Raw genomic sequence first — 20,145 nt, 5'->3', positions numbered from 1 at the left:
GGTATCGGAGACCCACAGTGCTGGAAAACAACTTCAACATACCTTCTCAAGATGCCTCCCAGGAGTGAAGCATTGAGGCATTCGGGGGGCGAGAGGCGCCTCTTCACCTCTGCAATGGTCACCTTGTATTTGGAAGTAGAACTGAGAAGGGACAGACGGCCAGGGACAGAGCAGAACAAGTCTGTGGGGTTGACCACACAGGTACCGCCTTTGGAGGAAAAAGCATATTGTATGTTAATGACAGTGAGGGATGATAACGGCATGAAAGACAGTGAACACCAAGTTTCTCCTCAGGATTCAGGGATGCATGGCACACCTTCCTTACACGCACAGCAGCTGAATCATCTCCAAGAGCTGCTCTGAAGATGTCCTTTCAAATGACACTCAACCTTTTGTCTTTCAAATATCTACTGGAGGTGTTTATGAGAGATTGTCTTAACTTAAGTAAAAAGTAGCATTACTGTGGAGTGTAGGCTGACCCATCAGTGTTAATTTTGATATCATCCATGCCAAGAAACACTTCAATTAATTAAAAACCCCAAACTCTACCAATGAACCATGCAAAAGGTAGGTATTATTTATCCATACCTGTGTGTATATGTATGCACATAGATGGATTTTTTAATCCATGACTTAATATATAGACAAAATTTTTGAAAGCTCTTTTCCAAAATGTTTGAGAGCTGCCATCTCTTTTCCCGCATACATCTACCAACTACAGACACCACTAAAATTCATTTGTCCACTTCCAGAAACTTCCAACACATGTGGATGGATAATAGGTCAAATCCTTCTACCATAGGTCAACCCTTGGGATCAGCACACACAGTCAAACACAGCACATGACCTAGCATACAGTAACAGTAACACAGTAAATGTTAGTGGCCAATAATCTCCAGAAAGCCCCTGGAGCTCTGCTCTCCTCCACGAACAAGAGCACATTTCCTAACCTCAGGCAGCTGAAGTAGAGCTGAGGACCCACGATGATCCTTGTTGGGGAGAGTTTCCTGCTGCTCAGTCCTCCCTTACTGCATAATTCCTGAGCCAATGTCCACACTGCTAGCAAGGTGGCTACAAAGCCCCAGGATCCAAGTCTCTTCTCAGCCTCCCACCCCCCCACCCCACCCCAATTCACTGAGCAAGCTGAGGGAAGATCTTCATTGGCAAAGTCAAATTCAAAGTTTGCTTCTGTGAGCATACATTTGATTTCTTCGGTTATGGGCTATCTTAGATTCATCTCCAGAAAAGGCTAAAGTCCTATGACAAAAAAGAAGGCAAAAAAGAAAAAAAATGTAGGTAGAGGAAGAAAAATGCTCAGGAGAGTGTTATCCGAAATCCTTTTACTCAATGGGTGGTCCTCAACTGGCATCTCCTAGGAGCTCATTAGAAATGCAGAATCTCAGGCCCAACCCCAGACCTTCTGGGTCAGAATCTGCACTTTAAAAGACCCCCAGGTGTTTCGTGTGTGCATTAAAGTTTGAGAAGCACTGGTCTAGGACTCACCACTGGCCTCCCACATACTCCTGCCCTCCTACTAAGCAGCTCAGAAGGAATGCATGTCAGTGGAGTCTCTGGTATTCAGATTCTGGGCACAGTTACTAAGGAACCTGGGAGGATGTTTAAAAAGGCAAAGGGGTCCTGGACCTGGGTGGAGAGAACAGGCTAACCTTGTCCTGCTCTTAAAGTGTTTCTACCCCTGTACTTTCTGGAATTCCTACTAGCCATCTTATAGTCATCTGAATTTCCCTCGAAAGTGCTGGGACTAACATCTTTCTCCCTGAGCATTCTGTGGCTGGTGATCACCCTGCATGTCCCTCAAAGACAGAAGAGGGGATAGTGAGAACATCAGAGGAGCTAGCCCTCTCCAGGCCAGAAGGTGGATCCTATACACTAGGCTAAATTACCTGTGCTAGTGTCTGGATATCTGCCCTCAGTTAAAACCTGAGAGGCCATCATCTTAATTGTCAAACTGAAAAATTTTTTTTATTATTATTAAACTTGTGGCCAACACCATGGGAAACCATGCAAATGCCTTCCGCAGGAGCTGGAAACACAGATTTACCTGTGCTTCTCCACCTGTCGTTCTCAGAAACAATTTTAAAATAATAGTACAGTAGTCCCCACTTATGCACAGGGGGTATGTTTCAAGACCCTGAGTAGAAGTCTGAAACCACAGATAGTACTGAACCCTAAATATACTATATTTTTTCTTATATTTTTTCTTACACTTTGCTGCTTCTCTTTGGCATATCCGAATTGCACTTTGGAGTCATTATTAAGTAAAATAAGGGATACTTGAAAACCAGCACTGTGATTAGTCGTTGGTCTGATAACCTAGACGGCCACCAAGTGACTAACGGGCAGACAGACTATGTAATATGGATATACTGGACCAAGGGTGATTCATGTCCAGGGCAGGAATAAGTGGATGGCACAGGATTTCATCACACTACTCAGAACGATGCGCAATTTAAAATTTATGAATTGTTTACTTCTGGAATTTTCTATTTAATATTTTCAGACTGCAGTAGACCTCAGGTAACTGATACTGTGGAAAGTAAAATCGAGGATAAGAGGAGACTACTATAATGATAATAATAATACAGTTTTCCTAGATTTCTGGGCTCAAAAACACGACTATACTTTTGGTTACGCTCTCACTTTATACCTATAGATGCAAAACACATTTTAAAAATAAACATGTGACTTCTCAAACATTGAGGTGAACAGGAAAGTAAGCTAGGTATCAGTGAATCTGGGTTTTAGTGACATATCATGAGAATTGAGAACCTGAGAACTTTAGAATTTAGGTCACTGTGAGGTCATCTGAAGCAAAAATATGTTTTTAAAAGCCATAATGATGTCTATAATCAAAATTCGCACAGCCCTCTACTGAAAATGGGCCTCCACCCACAGCCACTATGAATCATAAGCAAATGCATATTCTTACATAAAGCCCCCTCTTGTTCACTAGCCAGTACACAATTGAGGGCACAAGACCGCTCACCCAATGCGTCTCAAGTTTATTATGAGTGAGAGAAAAGGGTCCGTGTTATTTTCCTGGTTGCTAAGGAAAAGGACACACTTTTAGACCTTTCCTATCTTCACTAATGCACAGTCGGTTTAAAGCCTTATTTAGAGAGATTCAAAATATTATAATTTTTGGAAAAGGAGCCAAATTAGGCTTTCTCCAATTGGAAGCAGCACTCTTTGGGAAAGGAAAACCCCATGTGCTGAAAACCAGCTGCTCCCAGGGAAGCCATTGGTCAGCTACCTCGCTAAGTGCTAGCTCTCTGGACCCTTGGTCTTTCCCTCCTGCATCCAGGTTGGATTTCTGGCTTATGCTCAGATAAGCATTTATTAGGTAAGTCATACAGGCTGCATATTAAGAGTATGCTTGATGCACACACAAATTGCCTGGAGGATTTATTTTGTATTCAGATTAGCCATCAACTCTAGAGTCTTTTATTTTTTGTGTCATAGCATCTTTAAAGGGAATTTCTGTTGCTTTGATACTTGGCATTGCTACAGCCTTGGGGAACTCTCTTGTCCTGGCTAAAGATTTGGCAACTTGTAAAGTTTACAGCAGCATGGGGAACCTCATATTATTCTTCCCAGTTTATTTTGTAGGGCGGAATTAAAAAGCAATAGGTCAACATAACCAGAGTTCTGCATTTGGAATGAAGGTTCCAAGGAGGTGGGGATTCTTTAAGGGGATCCAGACAACTGATGGCAATGGTGAGATTTCAAAGAAGGAAAGTCTTGCAAGAGTCAACCATGCCCAGCCATTTTCAGCATCCATCCCCAATGTTACTAGTTGAAATTCCTCATGTGCCTGTGTTGTCTGTCAGCTCTTATTGAAATTATGTAATATTCATTCTAGATCCAGCACTCCGGTAAGGGGCGTCTCTGGTGCCACAGCCAGGGTCCTCTTGCATAACTCTTAGAGTACATCTCTTTTCCATTCACAGTGCACAGAAGCAATACTCCCACGAAGGTCATTACTTTTTAAATTGAAACCTGGAGACAGGGTGTCCTATTTCCAGTGCTGCTGTAAACTTAAATGTGTAGCTATAGTAACAGCCTCAGAAATCAGGGACTATCTACTCAAGGTCACTTGTCTGGGACTTGGCTACCATAGTAAAAGGGACTCACTTTGCCATCACTATAGGAAGACGTCAGCCAAGGGCTTAGAGTGTGTATGACAAAGTCGTGCACAAAAGAATAGATGCAGATCCTTCAGCCAGCAGACCTTGTTAGATCCCAGGCCTGTAGAAGCAGGGGGCTGGGGCTGCGCCCTCTGTGGCCTGGCTGGAAAAGTCTGGCCCTGTGTCCGCAGGCATGGTGTGGGGGAGTGGGAAAAGGACTGGGCTGCAATTAACAGGCTGGCCTACTACTAGCGATCCGTTCGATTTTAGGCGAGTAACTCCGGAACTCAGTCTGGCCATCTGAAAAATGGGCATGCTCACAGCGGCTCTCCTCATTTTCCCAGATTGTGAGGAGGTGCAATGGGAAATGGATACACGCATGCTCAGCGCCCTGAGCAAAAGCCACCCAATCCCACCATGATGCTGAGCAACTACCACGTTACTGGGTGCGAGCTGTGCAGCGTGAAAACATCCCACCCACCTTTTGCGCTGCTTCGGGATTAGAAAGCCACGCGCCAACGCGCTTTTACTCTTCTCATCCCAGGCAATTAGGGCAGAGGAAACAGCCACGGTCGTCTCCAAGGAACCGCGGCTCCCCTGGCGCCCCCAAAGCTGCCTCTAAGCCACGGGTGCCCTCTGAGTGCCCCCCACCCGCCTCAAGAACAGAGCGGGTGATGGCCAGAGGCCCCGCGCGTTCTCCAGGTGCGATCAATACTTCCTGCCGGGCTTCCGGGCGCGGCTGTGCGCGCAGCCTCTCCAAAGCCGCCGCGCCGCCCGCTCGCTGCCGTTCGGTGTTGACATAATTAGACCAAATCTTGAGAGCAAAATAAATGTTCTGTTCGCCTTACAGCCAAACAGATGTTTACAATTCAAATGAAAGAAATACAAACGGCAGGGATTTTTTTTCCTCCCCTTCTTCATCTCCAGTGATCGCTCGTGGTTTTTTTTTCTTTTTTTTCTGACACATTAAAAATGTGTAAGCGATTACGAGAGTTTCCTGTCCCAGTTTGTTCTGCTGGTGCATTTCTTCGAGGTACACGTTTAAACTGGGTGGGGCAGGATCATTCCCGGGGTCTTCCCCTCTAGCCTCTTGACCTTCTCAATCGCAGCCCCTCCAGATACCCGCCCCCCCCCCCCCCACACACACACAGTCCTTGGAAGCAGATACTAATTGTAATCAAATAACAAAGGGATAGGGGCTTAATTGTAATCAAATAGGCCTCAGATGATATTTGGGCAGCAAAGTGCGCTGTTTGGGGGAGGGTATGCCAGGTATAACTGGATTACCAGGTTTGAAAAGCTCTCCTCCCGGTGCAGGTTCCAGACAGAACAAAAGAAAGGGAGGTCTGCAAGGGGAGACCTACTAGTTTAATGTGGCGGTGGGTGTGTAATCGTGTGTGTGTGTGTGTGTGTGTGTGTGTGTGTGTTAATCCCCATTTCCCAAAGATAGAGTGCTTTGGCTTTTGGTGATTTTCAAAGCAATAAGGAAATTGGGAAGAAGGCATTAGGCTATGGAAAAGCTGCTCCCCCATTCCCGCAAAATAGATTTCCAACAAACCATGCGTCCAGGTCTTTTGGTATATGGATTTTAGACTTCATAGAAAGGTGATTGGATTCGGAATCTGTATCTGGGGACTAACGAGGCAGGCGAGGCTCCAGGTGTATTCCTGGCCTTATTGTCACAATAAATAAGCCATAGAAATGAGTTTTGAGATTTGAGGTAAAGAGAGAGTCCATAAGGTCTGACAAAAGAAGAGGCACAAGTGTCCCCACCCTCCTCTAACCTTACTCCTTCCAGGAAATGCTGAAAGACCCAAAGGCTGACTCAGAGTTGGGGGGCCTGGAGAAATCGGGGAAAGCGGGTCCTCCCGGCCTAGCAGCCCGTGGGCAGCCGTGGGGGAAAGCGGTCAGATCCATCCACCCTGCTATTGGCAGACTGGGCGATTGATGCTAAGCTCCGTTTCACCGAAGCATTTTTTTAAAAAATATAATTAAATCGGATCTGACAATGTTTGTGCCGCAGCCTAAATGCCTCCGCCTGGCGTGCCAGTCACCTCTAAGCGATCTGACAAACTCCGGCGCTCTTAAAACGTGCAGAGTTCAGATCATATTAATTCCCCAAAAATGTTTTGATTCAAAGTAGTTTGTATTTTGTGTAGCCACAGGCAATCCGGAAAGCGCTCCAGCCTGCCCACGGCCCGGCCGCTCCCTCTCCGCGTGGCCCAGAGGCTATGGCGGTATTTAAGCTTCTGAAATTAGCCTGGGGCAGCAAGGCAGAGTGATCACAAAGCGAAACAAGGGCGCTTCCCCTCTTCACTTTTTTCATTTTTTTTCCTTTCTTCCTCCCCCCCCCCCCCTTTTCCTTTTTTGAGTTTGCCATCCCGATTTCACACAAAAAGAGACCAGGGCCAAAATGTCACTTCCCACCCAAATATGGAAAAACTGGGTTTCCTCATTTCACCTCCATCCTGTTCTGAAGGCCACAGCGCCCAGCCCAATTGAGCCCCTATCCCTGCGATTCCAATCTGGGTCCCCTCAGTATTAGCTTCATCATCATCATCGTCGTTGTCCTCATTGTCATCAACATTGTTCTCTTATTATTAAATTCTCAGGGAGAGAAATGAAAGGGGCCAGCGCCTGCCAAAGGGGAGGGGGCCATGAGGGAGTCTCAGAAGATTCCTGGGGAAAGGAAGAGTGGGTTTTCCTTTCTTTTTTTTTTAATGATTAAAAACACAGACGACTCCTGTAAATAGAAGCCTCATTTCTTCAAGAGACGCCTTTTGAAATCCAGTATCTGAATATTCAACGAAGGCAAAGCTCCACTCTGTACGTACAACATTAATATGATCTCTGCAGAATTTGCTACTCAGAAATATTAACATATCAAAGCCGACGCCCGGAGGCGAGAGAAGCTATCGATACCCGAGGACTGGGTAAAGTAAAGATTATTGGTTCTGATGGTTCGAGTGGCGGAGCTGCGGGCAAAATCGCGCACACCATTAACCGAGAGTGAGCGCGCGGGGAGCTGCACCTTCGAGGCGGTGGCAAATATTTTATCTAGGTGGTAATTACCTTGCTGCTGCCCCCTCTTCTGCACTTTCTTTGGCGATGGGGCCTTCATTATAGGCAAACACAACGTAACGGCCATTTACCAAAGTGAGTCAGGAAAATGGTATTTGGATCTTTACCTATAGACGTGGCCAAATTTTAACTGGAACTCCCTCCCCCCACCAACACACACACACACACACACACACACACACACACACACACACACACCACTGCAAACCAGATAACCTCTCCTTGGAGAACTCATGTAGGGCATTTAGGGATCTGCCTTTCTTCAGGGGTCTTTGGAAGTAAAATCCAATTTTTTTTTCTCCCACAGTAAATTCTAGAAATCATTAGAAATGTAAGTTTATCCGAGAGCTTAGCAGGAGAAGGAAAATGGTGAAAAGTTGTGCTTTTCAAGAAATTATGTTTCATGTGGAGAGTTACCTGTAAGGCATGGATTAGAAGAGAAACAAATATTCCCATCTAAGCTATTACACAATAAGGCGACATGGCAGAGAGCTTGCGTTCATGAAGAACAAAGGTGACTAGAGCTGTTGATATTAGGAATCCTGTGCACTACTGTGACAATAGAGACAAGAGGCTTCCTTAGCTTTTCTTCAAAAACTGGGGGTACTGAGATGAGGTGCTGGGTGTGCTCTGGAAGGATCTATACCACCTTTTAATGCAAGACTTCCTTGATACCCTTGCTATCGGTTTGTAAATTGTCATGCACATTGATCTGTTCAGAGTAAACAGACAGCACACCCTGGTCTCCAGGGCTATCCCAAGTTAATTGGCTTATCTTTAAGACACATAGAAAATGAATAAACTCAGCAGTTAAATTCTGAACTCCTTTTGCAGGGCCGGGGAAGACAGAGGGAGTTAGTCAAACAATACAAACAAAACCCCCAAGTTACCTCCCCATTTTCTTTGGAGCCAGGCTGTGCTCCTAAAAGAGCAATATTTGGCTTAAAATAGCAGATTCGGAGCTGATGTGTTAGGTGAAGTGAGTTGGCACCGGATCCTAGAAGAATACGAAAACATCACCCAAGGAAGACCATTTCTGTGGCTCTGATAGGACAGGACCGCAGCTCCGTCTGACCTTGTAGTTACCCAAGAGCGTTGGTCTTTTGGGGGAGGCTGGCGTGGAGGTGTCCCCTACGGCTCTCTCCGAAAATTCAACTGATTACACAGCCACCTCCTATCCAGCTCCCACATTCGAACTCGAATAACTCCCACCCTCTGTCAGGTATTGTACGACCTGACGCAATTTCCAATCAATTGAGAGGGTGATCAAGCTGAACTCAAAATCCGCAGTAGCGCGAGCTGGGCTCTGGGAGGAGCCGGCTCCGGGCGCTAATTAGTGGCGCTGTCCTTCAGCACCACCGACATCTTCGTGCGTCCGGAGTGCTTGGCCTCACCTTTGGTGCGACCGCCCCAACAGACTGGGACAAGCTCCTTTCACCTGGCCCCTCTTCCACTCTGCATTTTTAACCCTTCTTCCCAACAGGCTGTATATTTTTCCTCAATTTTCACTAGTCTTGGGCCTATTTCATGGCATGTCAATATGACAGTATTGCCCTGGCTGACAGGTTTAATATTGCTCATTTAAAAAATATATTTATGGAGCATCACTAGTAATTAAAAAACAAAAGTTCTCAAATACCCATCTGGTGAAACAACATAATTAAAGAGCTATTTTACATTTAATGGAAGTTTCAAGCTTCCACTATGACAATAGTCAAGTTCCCAAAGGAAAGCACTCTTTGTCGTCCCCCCCCCCACCCCTTCAGTTTAAATGGAGCTTCACACTGGACATTGGGTTGCAAAACCTGCAGTTTAAACATGAAAGAACCTACTGCTGTCTATCAATACATTTCTCTCTCTCCCTGGAATCTTTAAATGAGCTTTGAAAGAGAGGGAGAGTGACTGAAGAACATTTATTTGGTGCCATCAGAAGTGACTCAGTGTTTAGTGGTTCAGCTACTAAAGAAAACTGCAGCCCTGGAGCTGGAATTAGTCCTGGTGAATAGGCCACATCTTATTAATTCGTATGAAGTTGGGATAACAGCTGGTCCCCCTTGCCTTGTATGCTCCTAGGGTTACTCAGCTTGCTAGGAAAATAAGCTTCAGAGGCACTGGATACAGTTAAGTGGGAAGCCAGCAAAATCTGCACTGCCTCGAGGCCCTTAAAATGTCATAGTTCAAAACCTTTTGTCAAAATGGAACATCTGAGATGCAGCCCCCTTCAGTGTCTGAGCCGAAATCAACAGCTTTCTACTCTTGTCCCCCCTTCCAATTCCATGGGTAACTCTGGATTCAGATGTTTTCTTCAACAGATGGGAACAAGAAAGCTTTATCCAATGCAGTTAACACCACCTCCTCCTCCCACCCTCCCTTAAAGAAAGAAATGTTCAGGACACTTAGAAAAATAAGGGCAGCTACAATGTTGGTGTTTCATTAGCCTTCCCTGCAGCTTCAACGAATCCAGCCTTTCACAGAATCCTTCAAAGCCTCAAGCTAACACCATCACCTCAAATACCCAGGCTGTGGCTGGCACATTTAGGACTAAAAAAGACCAGAAATTCTGCTCCAGGATGTGGTGATGGGGGAAGGAGGTGTGAGAAGGATTTTTTTATTTTTTGTCTTGAACTTTGATTCTGTCACTGTTCTGTGAGAAACAGTCAATCTCTTCTATCAGAGGTCTTTGGGGCACAGGCTAAGTTCAGGCCTCAGTGGAGGAAGGGAGGCTTTTTAATATGGTATGTCTGTGTGGGACAAGAGTAACTGACTAAGAGAAATTGTTTTCTCAATCTCCAGACAAGGGATCTGATGTTTAAAAGCACCACCAGATCTTCAAAACAACATAATAGATAAGAAAAGAATGTTTCAACATGTCCTTACCTCTTCTTATCACTCCACCTTGGCCATTGAGAACAAGCCCACACTGGGCTTCCACGGAGCCCTTAATAAAAGGGAAATACATAAAATCACTCAAATAGGTATTAATAAGTATGACCCTATGAGTTAAGTCTTTCAATCAGTTCTGTCCCTGAACCTCATATCCACATAACCTCATGGTAGACATTTAACGCAACCACTGAGCTAGAGCAAGTTTGGCAGCATGCATAATAAGGGGGGGGGGGGGGAATTTGCCAGAAAACCACAATCTAAAAGTTGTATAAATCTTAAGGTATGCATTTTACAGCACCATGAAATATTACACTTCAAAGGGCCTGAGTGCCTTTCATCTTGGCATAAGAGAATGAGAAACCCTTTGAGTCCCCATCAAGGCACATAGCGCATATACAGTCTCCATGGCAGTTTCTGCATGAAGCAAATTACACCAAATGTGTCAAGTTTGGCACTGTGGGTTTCTTGGGAGCTCAGAGGAGTCATTTCAAGTGGGAGATTTAAGTTATCTAAATGAAGGTTCTGCTTTACCCCAGTTGGAGGAGCATCCTATAATGCTACCCAAAATGGGGTCTTATAGAGGAAACACCTTCAGGTTCACTCACGGTAGATCTTCAGGAGCCTAATGGATTTGGGGGTCATTTGAACTGGGAAGGAGGTAAGGGTTTGCTGATTTTTGATTAAGAAAAATAAAAATTTCTCTCTGTGTGTCTTTCCCCCCCTCCCTGAGTCCAAATGTGTTAAAGGCTCATTTTCCTTTACAAACAAACGAGGTATTGGACATGAAAGAGGCCTTGAAGGGTGTTAACCTACCCAACAGCCCGTGAAGAGTTAAGTACATGCGGAGAGAGTCGGTGCATAATAAAAACCCACTTTACAAAACAACCTTTACAGCCCTGGCTCCCTTTCGCTTCCCCATTTTCACCATATTGAGGCAGGCCTGTAAGAGCCCCCTTTTCAACCAGTTCACGAGCTCTTTCTTATTTGAACTGTTCTGCCTTAAAGTGATTATCAAATCAATATGAAAAAAAAAAAACCTTGGAAACTGGGCATAAATTAAAGCGGTGATGGGAAAAGGTGTGACAGTTTCCTTTGTTGGCCATAGCAAATCTTTTTAGGGGACTCAAAGATGGAACTGAAGCCACAAGACTGATTGCATCTGTTAGGCAGACTTAGACTGCCCTCCAAACCATTGGACTTTCACTTAAAATTCTGTGCAGGGAAAAGTATATTTACATTTGTTGCATTTGAAATGAGGCATATGCTGATGAATGTTTTAAAAAAGAAAGAAATAAAAGGAGAGAGACGGGTTTCTCCCACATGTCTCCTCCCCAGTTCTCGTTTTAAAAGTAGCTATGACTTTTTTCTTTCTTTTTCATTCTGCTAAGTCCAGGAGGAGTGGGAAAAAAAATAGCTTGCCAGATTTACAACTTGCTTCATATGTACTCATATATAAAATTATATATCTATAGACATAGATATATAAATAGATCGTATACCGTGCTCCTCAATTTCTTCTAGTATCTTGGAGCGTTTCTCTCAGTATGAATATTCCCTCAGTGTGAGTAACAAATGGAAAAAAAGAAGATTAAAAATGATTACAAAAAGCATACAGGCTGGGGGAAAAAAAGGTTCAAAATATCTGAAGTGAGGAAGGTAAAAGGCCACAAAGCTCTCCATGGGAGTGAAGCCTTATCTCCCATTCTCTGGCATACCGCTAAGATGTTTATTTTCTTAGAAGAAACGAATCTTGGTCTCTTCACTTAACAAACTTTCCCCCCTCATAAGTAAAACGTTGTTTGGTCAGATGACATTGCATAAATGACCAGTTGAATGGCACTAAGTCGAAAATTGGATAAACTACGGTGTTCTTTTGCACGGGACTCTCTCTTTGTCTGGTGCTTGCAAATGTTCTAATCCTCTCTTTTGAAAAATGCCCGGCTTTGTGCCTAGCACAGAAAAAAAATTTGTACAGATACAAAAAAATCAGCAGCAGACGTGGCTATTAAAAAGAGTAAATAGGTTTTAGTTGAGCAAAGCATTGAATGGCAGATTTCTTTCCCCCTTGAGACATAAGGGGATCCTTGTGAAAAATGTAAAAATGCCCTGAGCGTATAAAATTATTTTGTGAATACAAATGTAGAAAGTCAAGGTTTATGAAGCCAAATCTTTTTTCTTGTGTGCTGATCTTGTGGCTATGGCTCTTTGTTGGGATTGTAAGGGCTTTCACTTTAATTTAAAAATGATCCCTTGCTTGGAGGTAAATGAGGGGGAAAGATTTTTTGTGCGCAACAAGGGTTCCCTGACGTCTCCAACTTGGGCTCTTCAAGTATCTTGCCTTGCATTGTGGCGACTGTGGAAAAGGTGGCCAGCTTTGTGCAGACTGAAAAAGTAGGGACTCACAGATAGAACTAGCTGCACTTTCAGGCAAAAGAAGTTACAAATTCATGTTTTCTGGGTTCTTTTTTGGACATCTGTGGGCTTATTTGTTTGAAATGAGGCTGTGACAATATGTTTATATAATTATAAATTCTATTGTTGGAAAGAATATGCAAAAAATGCATTAAGAAAGTAGGAGATATCTAGTTGAGTGATGGCCTCCACAGTATCTGATTTCTTTCCTTCCTCCCTCCTAACCTCCCTCCCTCCCTCCCTCCCTCTCTTTCTCCTTTTTGTTTTTCCTCTTTGCCTTCCTTTTCTCCCTTCTTTCTCCCTATGTCTTTTCTCTCTTTCTCTCTCTCTTTATTTCCTCATTCCCTTCTTCTTAAGGAGTTGCATCTTACATAAGTTAATGGGTTGGAGAAGAAAAATAAAGTTGCAATTGAATGGGGTTGGCAGGATTGGGTGGGCCTCAGGCAAAGAAATTAGGCTCAACCCCCCACCCTGGCGAACTGCGTTGTGCAGATTCTTTCATTGGGGTACATTTTTGAGTTTTTCATTTGTGATTCTTTGCTCTCCACATCAAACTAGTATCTTTGGTGAAACTTCTGCTAGAGCTCCATGTCTCCAGAACAAACCAGCTCCCCCAGTTCGTAGTAAGCTCCCCACAGCTCAGTCCGGGACAAACACCTGAGACCCAGAAAAGCGCCAGACTGAGGTTAGGATTGGTCATCAACTTATCGGGTCTTACTCTAAGTCCGGGAGTCTCAACCCCAGCCTCCTAGATCTCCCCTGCCCGATCCCCTCAGGGGCAGAAATGTGGATTCACAAAAGACTTCCATGCAGACCTACGGAAAGTGGGGGCCGCCGCTAGCCCGGACTCCGGAGCGTGCAGGTGAAATGCCTTGATCCAAAGAGAGGAAACGAATGGCACACGCCTCCTCTAATTGTTTTGATAACTTTCCATAAGTGCTCTGTGTGTGTGTGTGTGTGTGTGTGTGTGTGTGTGTGAGAGAGAGAGAGAGAGAGAGAGAGAGAGAGAGAGAGAGAGAGAGGGAGAGTCGGAGAGCCGGCTTACAGTCAGAGCATCGACAGAGCGGGCGGGGGAGGGCGAAGAGGGGAGGGCCAGACAAATTCACTGCATGCTTATTTACCTGCAAGTCGTCCGCTCCCGCGGCGGCCAGCCCGAGGCTGGGCCCTGGCAGGAGTCTTTGATCTGGGTGCATTCCATACTGGGAGCCATGACTCATGAGGGACAGGTCGTGGCGGCGGTAGGCATCGAGGCAGCCCAGCTCCCGCCTCTGCTCGTCCAGGCAGGACGACTTGAGCGCCCGCGCATTGTGCAGGTTAATAAAGTCGGTGGGCTCCCCGTGGTGGATCTGCTGGTAGTACTGTTGCGAATGGTGGAGCGAGTTCAGAGAATAGGCGTCGGGGGTGACGGCCGGGTGGCTGTGCTGAAATTCGTAATGGAAGGACTGGTGGTGGAGCGGGGTGTACTGGTGGTTAGTGGAGAAGTAGGGGGACGCGAACTCGGTGCCGGTGGTGGAGTAAGTTAAAGGAGAGGAGGAGGAATAGGCGACAGTGGAATTGGCTACGGACTCCAGACAGCCAAGCTGCATCAAACGGTAGCTGTTTGATCCGTCGTGACGTATCTGGAAGGAAGAGGGGGAAAAGGGAGAGCAGAAAAACTTGAGGTTTGTCATTGTGCAACCGAGGCGCCGCTCTCCCGGAGCCAGGAGTGTTCTCGGGCTCTCCAAGGAGAGCGAGCGAGCGAGCGCGCACGGCTCGGCCCCAGCCGCAGCAGCCCGGGTTCAGCGCCTTTGCCAGGAAGCCTTCTCGAGCTGGCGGACTGGGGGTGGGCGGCCCCGTCCTCACAGTCAAGAGAGGGGGAAAAAAATCCCCCACCCTATATAGGTGCGGTGACACCACACACACACACACACACACACACACAGCCCCTGCCCCACTCGCGCGGGGAGCTGGGCTTCGGGAGCCAGGTTTGCCACTGGCTTGGGGGCCAGGGGAGCAGAACGAGAGAGTCCACCGGCTCAGAGCGCCTCTCCCCTCCAGCCGGACCCCAACCCCGAGATCCCGCCGCGGTCCAGGCCGGAATGTTTGGCCAGAGCTGTTCAAAATCATGGTCCACGTATTTAAAAACATCTAGTCTGTGCACATCGTTCCACTTGCTCATTTCCTTACCCAGTTGGGGCAAGGCATCAGAACCCCCTTTCTGCTTCACTTTCTTAGAATAAGCCCATTCCAAAAGGGGCGCGCTGTCCCCCTCCCCTTGTCCACCTACCGTTTCCCCCCATCAATCTCTTTACTTTGCCTTCCCGAGTATCATTTTTCCATATCTATCTCTTTCTCCTCACCACCTCCTCCCTTTCTTTATTATTAGGATTATGTTTTCCCCCTCATTACGGCAACTATTTCTTAGCGTGGCACAGTTGCCCTTCCTGGCGACAGATGTCATAACGAACTTTCTCCCCTTTCCTTCCTTAACTTCTCCCGAAAGCCAGATTATAATTAAACGTAACGGTCCAACATAGATTAGAGACAGGGGAAGCTGCCACCGCCGCGCCGCCACTGCCGCCACACACACACACATACGCGCGCGCTCAAAAAAAAAAAAAAAAAAGTAATAATACCTCGGCATCGTGGACTAGTCCCGGAAAGGTAGTTGACATGTTGGGTTTCTCCGAAAGCTTACGATGCAATTTCCCCCTCCAAAAAAAGAATCGGGAAAAAAAAATCCAAACTTCTTGTATTTTCCAATTTTTTTAAAGGAAAAAAAAATGTTCTATAGATAGAGATCTAAATTGTAATGGCTTTGCCCGGATCAGATAGCTCCTTGCCTCGTACCCACTTAAAAACCTGTAGGAACAAATTTTTCCCTCTGCACAAAAGCAGCTCCCTGGAACAGATTTTGTACTTGCTGAGTATTTCTTTGGCTGATGTCGTAGGTCCCTTGGTAATATAGAAGTTTTGAAAATTAAGCATCAGCACTGAGAACTGGGAGGACAATAGGCAGAAGAGATTTATCCCAGGAGACAAGGAATAAATATTGTATCTTCGCCTAATAAGGAACTGGAGGTTCTTTCAACATTTTTATCCATTTTTTCCAACCTTTATCATGCTTTTCTATACCGACTGAGGTGGGGACTCATCTCGGCAGAGAGAATTTGCACACATTTTATTGTGAAGATAAAGATCTAGCCTCCCCCCCCCATACGTGTATATTAGAGATAGAAACATATATTAATTAAAGCTTCCTTTTACACGAGTAAGTGTTCATTCCTATTGGTTCCACTCCCTGGATGCTGAAAAAGCTGGTTTTTGCAACAAGCACCCAAATCAATTTCATCCAGGTTGGGGTTTCTGCTTTTACACAAGTGGGAACAATACTGCTCTTCCCATATTTATATGGAATTTGGGTTCTTTCCCCTCTTTTGGAAGGCAACACCCGGCGGTGGCTTACACTTTCTGCGGCTTTTAAAATAAATAACCGTGATGGACAATCCCACATTCCCATCATAAAGAAACACTGTAATTGGCAATATATTCAGGAAAAAAATACAAGAGAATACAGACTTGTGACAAGATTCCACATTTAGGTAAAATGTTGTCTTTCAAACCCCAACTCTACCCACTTTCCCCCTCTGTTGTGTGTCCCTTCCCCTTCGGAAACAGTGCTGGATGAGGAGTGGGGCTGGGCCATGCAGCAGGGGCACCAGGTATTTGAACACCATTACCCCAAAATAACCCTGACGTGTTTGAAAGTTATATTTTACAAAGAGGGGTCAGAAAGGAGGGAGCACACAACCGCCTCTAGCTCTTGAGTGGGTTTCTCGACTTTCAAGGAGTACTTGAGCTTTCAAAATGTGGCTTCTTGCTCCAAGTTGTCTAGCGCCTGGAGGGGGTATCGGTGGCTACATGCCGGCAATACTGAGGCTGTGAAAGGTCCTCTCTCCAGACTCATCTGCCTCATAAGAACTGGCTGGCCCCGCAGAGTCATCTCAGAGATAGAAGGGGTAATTTAGTCTTAATTGCCATTTCATTTGGTTAGCTTTTAAGTGTTTAAGCTGAGAAGGTGTCTTAATCATAAGCCGCAGGCAAACAGGCATGTGGTTTTCTTTCTTTCTTTCTTTTTTTTTTTTTTTAGGTCGGGGGTTTGGGAGGGTTTATTAGGATCTGCTCATGCAGGCTAAGTGGGGCTGTCACTCAGCACTCTCTGCTTTATATAAATGGACAAAGGCACACGACAAGAATTGAAATGCACTGTCTGAAATGGAGATCCGCGATGCTTCTGCCCTGCACAAGGGTCAGCAGCCAACACTTGCTCTCTTTTTCCAAGGTGCGCACGCGCTCCCACCCCCAACTTCTTGAAATTCCATATTTTGGTCTAATGAAGTCAGGAGACAGAGAGTTCGATGAAGATGAAAAGGAAGAATGCCTAACTTGATCTTTAAGTGGGAGGGGTAGGATGAGTGCAGTTGGCACTGAGGGGCTGAATCCCAAAATGCTTGCAGCGAAATCTTTTGTTTGCCAGGATTGGGTGAGGCCTCTATATTCTACCCACAGACCAAGTAAATATCGTCTGTGGGAGCTGGGGTTCCCCCACTTCCCCAATGACTTTACCCAGAACCCCCTCCCCCCTTGAAGAAACAAACCTCCCGCAGGAGAATGTGTGGGGCCCGCAGGTTATCTTGGGAATTGCCAGACGCGCTTTTTTTTGGTGGATGATGTTGGTTTCCCAGTTAGTCCAACTCAAATGGAAAATGATGACCCCTCCCCCAACTCCCCTGCTGTCAGATACATCTTCATTGAAGGCAAAGGGACCTTTTTTTCCTCGGCTAAGGTCCAGGAGGCAGACGCAAAATCCTCTCCCCTGGGAAGAACCGGGAGGCTCAGGACGTCGTGACCGCCTGCTCTGTCTGCAGTCCCCGCGCATTTGGCCCGGTATTTCTCCGTGTCCAGGAGGACAGGCACACGCAGTCCCTGAGCTTCTGATACTCTCGGTAATGAGCTCAGGCCTGGCGCCGAGTACAGCCACCGAATGACCTCTGGTTGTCTCCTCCGAATACTTCAGGACATCACCAAAGAACTGGCAACCGTATCTCTCCCTTCCGCTCCCTAGTCCAACCCTGTTTTCCCGAGTCACTTCTAGGTACCAAGATAAGAGGCGTCCAGGGCTGCCTTTAACTGTGCTTCTCCCCCCTCCCCCCAGGAATTGGAAACTAAAGATAATGCATAACGAGAAAAACTTGTGTTTGGAGGAGGCGAAGCAGGGAGGGTCAAGTGCGTCTTTTTAAATGTAGGGATCTACTTTGCCAGGGCACCACGTCTCCTTTTGGGAAGCTCTTCTGCTCCCACCCTGGTGTCCCGGCTTCCCACACCAGAGGCTGAACTGCAAGGAAACTCCATTTGGCCAACTGCTCCCTCTCGCCTCATCCCAACAACAGCAACAAAAAAATCTGTTTGTCCCTGAAAGAAAAGTTGGGGAAAGCATCCGCGCCATATGCACATACTGGTCAGCACTCCCTTCCATCTGCTCTAGGGTTGCTCAGCGCGCCCCTTCTCTAAAGAATCTCAGGGAGGCAGGTGTGTGGTGTGCTTGGTGTCTGGGTGCGCGCTCGCGCGGGATTTGTTTCTGACAGACAGTCCCCCCCCCCCACCGTCTCCCCTTCCCACCCAATTAATAGTCCAGAGCAATTAATAAGCCATCCTGCTTGGCCCAAAGGCTAATTTCTCTTTCTCTGCTTTGCCCCTTTCGGAGAGCGATTGGCCACACATTCTCCAGCGGGGGGTGGGGGTGGGGTGGTGAGTAATTGAATTAACTGGCCTAGGCGGGTTGGAGACTGGTGACAATCGCCTGGGGCTCCCTCCCTCGGGGAAACCCGTAGTGAGCTTCCCAGCCTAAGCCCCAGGCCAGAAAGGCTCCCGCCCACTCGAGATAGCTCATAAAAGGGAGTGACCCTGCCCGCCCCGCACCCGGGAGAGGGTCTTCCTTAACACCCAGAGCGTCTGTTTCTCCTTTTGGTTCCAGGCTCCACGCTCCAGGAGGGATTGTTCTACCAGCTTGGCTTAGGAATCTGCAGAGAAATCTTTGTATCTCTCATTCTTAGGTTATGATCCGGAGCTAAAGAAGAGAGTTTCTGAATTGTTTCCTACAGTTCAGACGCTGGTGTGGGAAGCTCTAGTCCCTTCTTGAGCTTCTAGGCTGATACCTGATCTTAAAGTTTTTATCCAATCTTAAACGTCTGCACTGAAAGGGTCTGTTGCCCATTCCATGTTTGAGGCTGATGGACAATTACCAGCAAACAAGTGCTGGTCCCTAGTTTTGGTAAACATATATTTCTCCCCCTCCTCCTTATTCCTACTTGGAATATCATTTTCTTCTCCAAATGGATTTATTTGTTTTTAGGTAGCCTGAATAGATGTTTCCCACAAAATTGCCTAATACTAAGTAAAGTGGAGTAGTTAAGGATTGTACTTACTTGGGCATTTTCAAACAAATATATTTCCTTAAGACATATTCACATACATTAATCAACCAGAGTGTCTTCCTTTCTCCCTTTTTACCTTCCTTCTTTCCTTCCTCTCTTCCCTCTCCCTCTCCCTCCCTTGCTTCCTTTCTATCTTCCTTCCTCTTTAGAGGAAGCTAGAGATGAGGCTGAATCCATTAAGCTTATGGCTCAAGAGAGCACGTGTGTATATTGTCTAAGAGTGAATTGTAGTGTGCTCTGCTCCAGTGGGGCATGCAGTTCCCTAACCAGACCTGAGTTTGCACAATAGGAGACAATTTGCATGACTGCGAAGACCCTGGCTTTGTATGGGAGAAGAGCGGAGCACTGGAGATCCACTATATTCGGAAGATGTTTTTTCCACAAAGCAAAACAGGGGGCGTAGATATAAACATCAGTACCTATCCGAAAGCTCCCAAGCCGGTCTTCCCACGGCTTATTTGGAATGCACAGAGATAGCAGAGATACCTGTAGAGAAATCAAAGAAAGACAATGGATGCTATTTCCTCTCTTAGTGGTGCCCTAGTTCTATTGCCCACAGGCACCCTTACCCCACTCTGTGACTCTCCTGGCCTCTGAGGCCTCCGCCCTGGATGGGTTTCTAAGACAAGCTCAGCCTGGAGTCTCCAAGAGCTAACCACACAGGGAGCTCTGCGGGCCCTCTCCCAAGGGGCCAGAGTCCCACAGTCACTCAGGATTTTAATGACCTGGAAAGGTCTTCTTATCCAAGGACCCACTCTGGTGTGCTTCTCCTCATCTCTTCCTGCTCTTGCTGCTGTGGGTGGGTGAGTGGGGGCGATCCTTCAGGCAGTGGAAAGGCAAATAAGTTGGGTCCATTACACAGTATCCCAATCCCTGGTTCATTCATTTTGTAAAAATATTTTTTTTTAATTGATTTCAGACAGGAAGGGAGAGGGAGAGATAGAAACATTAATGATGAGAGTTGATCCGCTGCCTCCTGCATGCCCCCCCCCCCCTACTGGGGATAGAGCCTGCAACCTGGGCATGTGCCCCTGACCAGAATCCAACTGGGGACCCTTCAGTCCACAGGCCAATGCTCTATTTACTGAGCCAAACTGGCTAGGGCTTCCTTCAATTTTTTTTTACTCATTAGACAAGGTGGAGGG

The 20,145-nt window shown here is 46.3% G+C and overlaps 1 protein-coding gene across 1 annotated transcript in view; it reads right to left on the bottom strand.

The window, feature by feature from the left end:
• TFAP2D (transcription factor AP-2 delta) overlaps positions 1–15,181 on the bottom strand; it is a 54,220-nt gene extending 39,039 nt beyond the window's left edge. Inside the window, exons 1-4 of the mRNA XM_008157493.3 lie at positions 15,143–15,181; positions 13,649–14,146; positions 10,107–10,167; positions 43–208 (exon numbers count right to left, since the gene is read on the bottom strand). Of these exons, the coding sequence (XP_008155715.1) occupies positions 43–208; positions 10,107–10,167; positions 13,649–14,146; positions 15,143–15,181 (764 nt within the window). The remainder of the gene's footprint in view (positions 1–42; positions 209–10,106; positions 10,168–13,648; positions 14,147–15,142) is intronic.
• Between the last annotated feature and the right edge of the window lie 4,964 nt (positions 15,182–20,145).

The sequence above is a fragment of the Eptesicus fuscus genome, chromosome 10 (genome assembly GCF_027574615.1).
Source record: "Eptesicus fuscus isolate TK198812 chromosome 10, DD_ASM_mEF_20220401, whole genome shotgun sequence".
Classification (NCBI taxonomy): Eukaryota; Metazoa; Chordata; class Mammalia; order Chiroptera; family Vespertilionidae; genus Eptesicus; species Eptesicus fuscus.
This window is presented reverse-complemented; position numbering and strand designations above follow the sequence as displayed.